Consider the following 1,662-nt stretch of genomic DNA (forward strand, 5'->3'; position numbering starts at 1 on the left):
CAAGAGTTGACAGGCAGATGCAGTATGCTCTTCCTTTCTCTAGGGAAATATATAATGAAAAGAAGAAACAAACTCTACAGTCAAAACTTGATATCTTCCTGCACATTATGCCTGCTAAACCATCAAGTGTTCATATCCCAGTGCCTTCTACAGGTTGAGCATTCCTAATCTGAAAATCCAAAATGCAAACTTTGAGTGCTGACATGATGCCACAAGTAGAAACTCCCACACTTGACCTCCTTTAATAATTTCACAAAATCCTCTTTTACCAAGGACCCGCCAACATGGGCTGCATTTGCACCAAAACCGTGAAGAAGGCGGCCCGGGTCATCATAGAAAAGTACTACACGCGCCTGGGCAACGACTTCCACACGAACAAGTGCGTGTGTGAGGAGATCACCATTATCCCCAGCAAGAAGTTCCGCAACAAGATAGCAGGCTATGTCACGCATCTGATGAAGCGGATTCAGAGAGGCCCAGTAAGAGGTATTTCCATCAAGCTGCAGGAGGAGGAGAAAGAAAGGAGAGACAATTATGTTCCTGAGGTCTCAGCCTTGGATCAGGAGATAATTGAAGTAGATCCTGACACTAAGGAAATGCTGAAGCTTTTGGACTTCGGCAGTCTGTCCAACCTGCAGGTCACTCAGCCTACAGTTGGGATGAATTTCAAAACACCTCGGGGACCTGTTTGAATTTTTTTCTGAAGTGCTGTATTATTTTCAATAAATCTGGGACAACAGCAAAAAAAAAAAATAATTTCACAAAATTATTAAAAATATTGTATATGATTACCTTCAGTTTATGTGTATTATGTGTGCATAAAACAAATAAATTTTATGTCTGGACTTGGGTCCTACCTCCAAGGTATCTCATTATGTATATGCAAATATTCCAAAAATAAAAATAAAAATCTGAAATACTTCTGGTCCCAAGCATTTTGGATAAGGGATACTCAACCTATACCAGCTATTCTCTCCAGAGCATCATTGTAAGAGCGAGAAATTGATAACTCTGTGGTTGTAGCATCCCCTTCATCCAGCAATTAATTTCAGTTCAATGCTTCAAACATTCTTTAGGTCCAGTGTACTTTCAGTTGTCTACATTAATGGTGAGGACCTATACAACTGTTCTGTTTTTCACAGTTTGGCATTCAATAAATTACATGAGATATTCAATACTTTATTATAAAATAGGCATTGTGTTAGATGATTTTGTCCAACCATAGGTTAATATAAGCATGTTGAGCACATTTAATGTAGGCTGGGCTAAGTTGTGATGTTCAAGAGGTTATGTGTATTTAATGTGTTTTTGACTTACAACATTTTTCATTTATGATGGGTTCATCGGGATGGAACCCCATCAGAAAATGAAGAGCATCTGTACCAGAATATGGCTGAGGCTTGCCCAGTTTTTTCTTGTTTTTAATTTAGTGGAATTATATTGATTTCAAAAGCTTTGCACTTGAGCATATTGGGATACCCTTACTTGAAAGAGAAAGCTATCTACTTTGTTTGAGTAAATGTACAGTAAAGTGCTGGCTAAAGTCTTTGGCTTGTCAAATACAATAAAAATTACTTAAAATGTCTGGTTATATGAAAGAAATACTTTAAATGAAGGAGTTTTTAAATTTGAAGAGGCTTTTTGTGTGGGCAGGGAAATTGA

At 37.8% G+C, this 1,662-nt stretch overlaps 1 protein-coding gene across 1 annotated transcript; it reads left to right on the forward strand.

Moving 5' to 3' along the window:
• Window positions 1-279: 279 nt before the first annotated feature.
• On the forward strand, window positions 280-735 carry LOC129006370 (small ribosomal subunit protein eS17-like). Its single transcript, XM_054435953.2, has one exon. The coding sequence runs from the start codon at window positions 285-287 to the stop codon at window positions 690-692; it is 408 nt and encodes a 135-aa protein (XP_054291928.1). The 5' UTR covers window positions 280-284; the 3' UTR covers window positions 693-735.
• The last annotated feature ends 927 nt before the right edge of the window (window positions 736-1,662 follow it).

This window comes from Pongo pygmaeus, chromosome 8 (genome assembly GCF_028885625.2).
Source record: "Pongo pygmaeus isolate AG05252 chromosome 8, NHGRI_mPonPyg2-v2.0_pri, whole genome shotgun sequence".
NCBI lineage: Eukaryota > Metazoa > Chordata > Mammalia > Primates > Hominidae > Pongo > Pongo pygmaeus.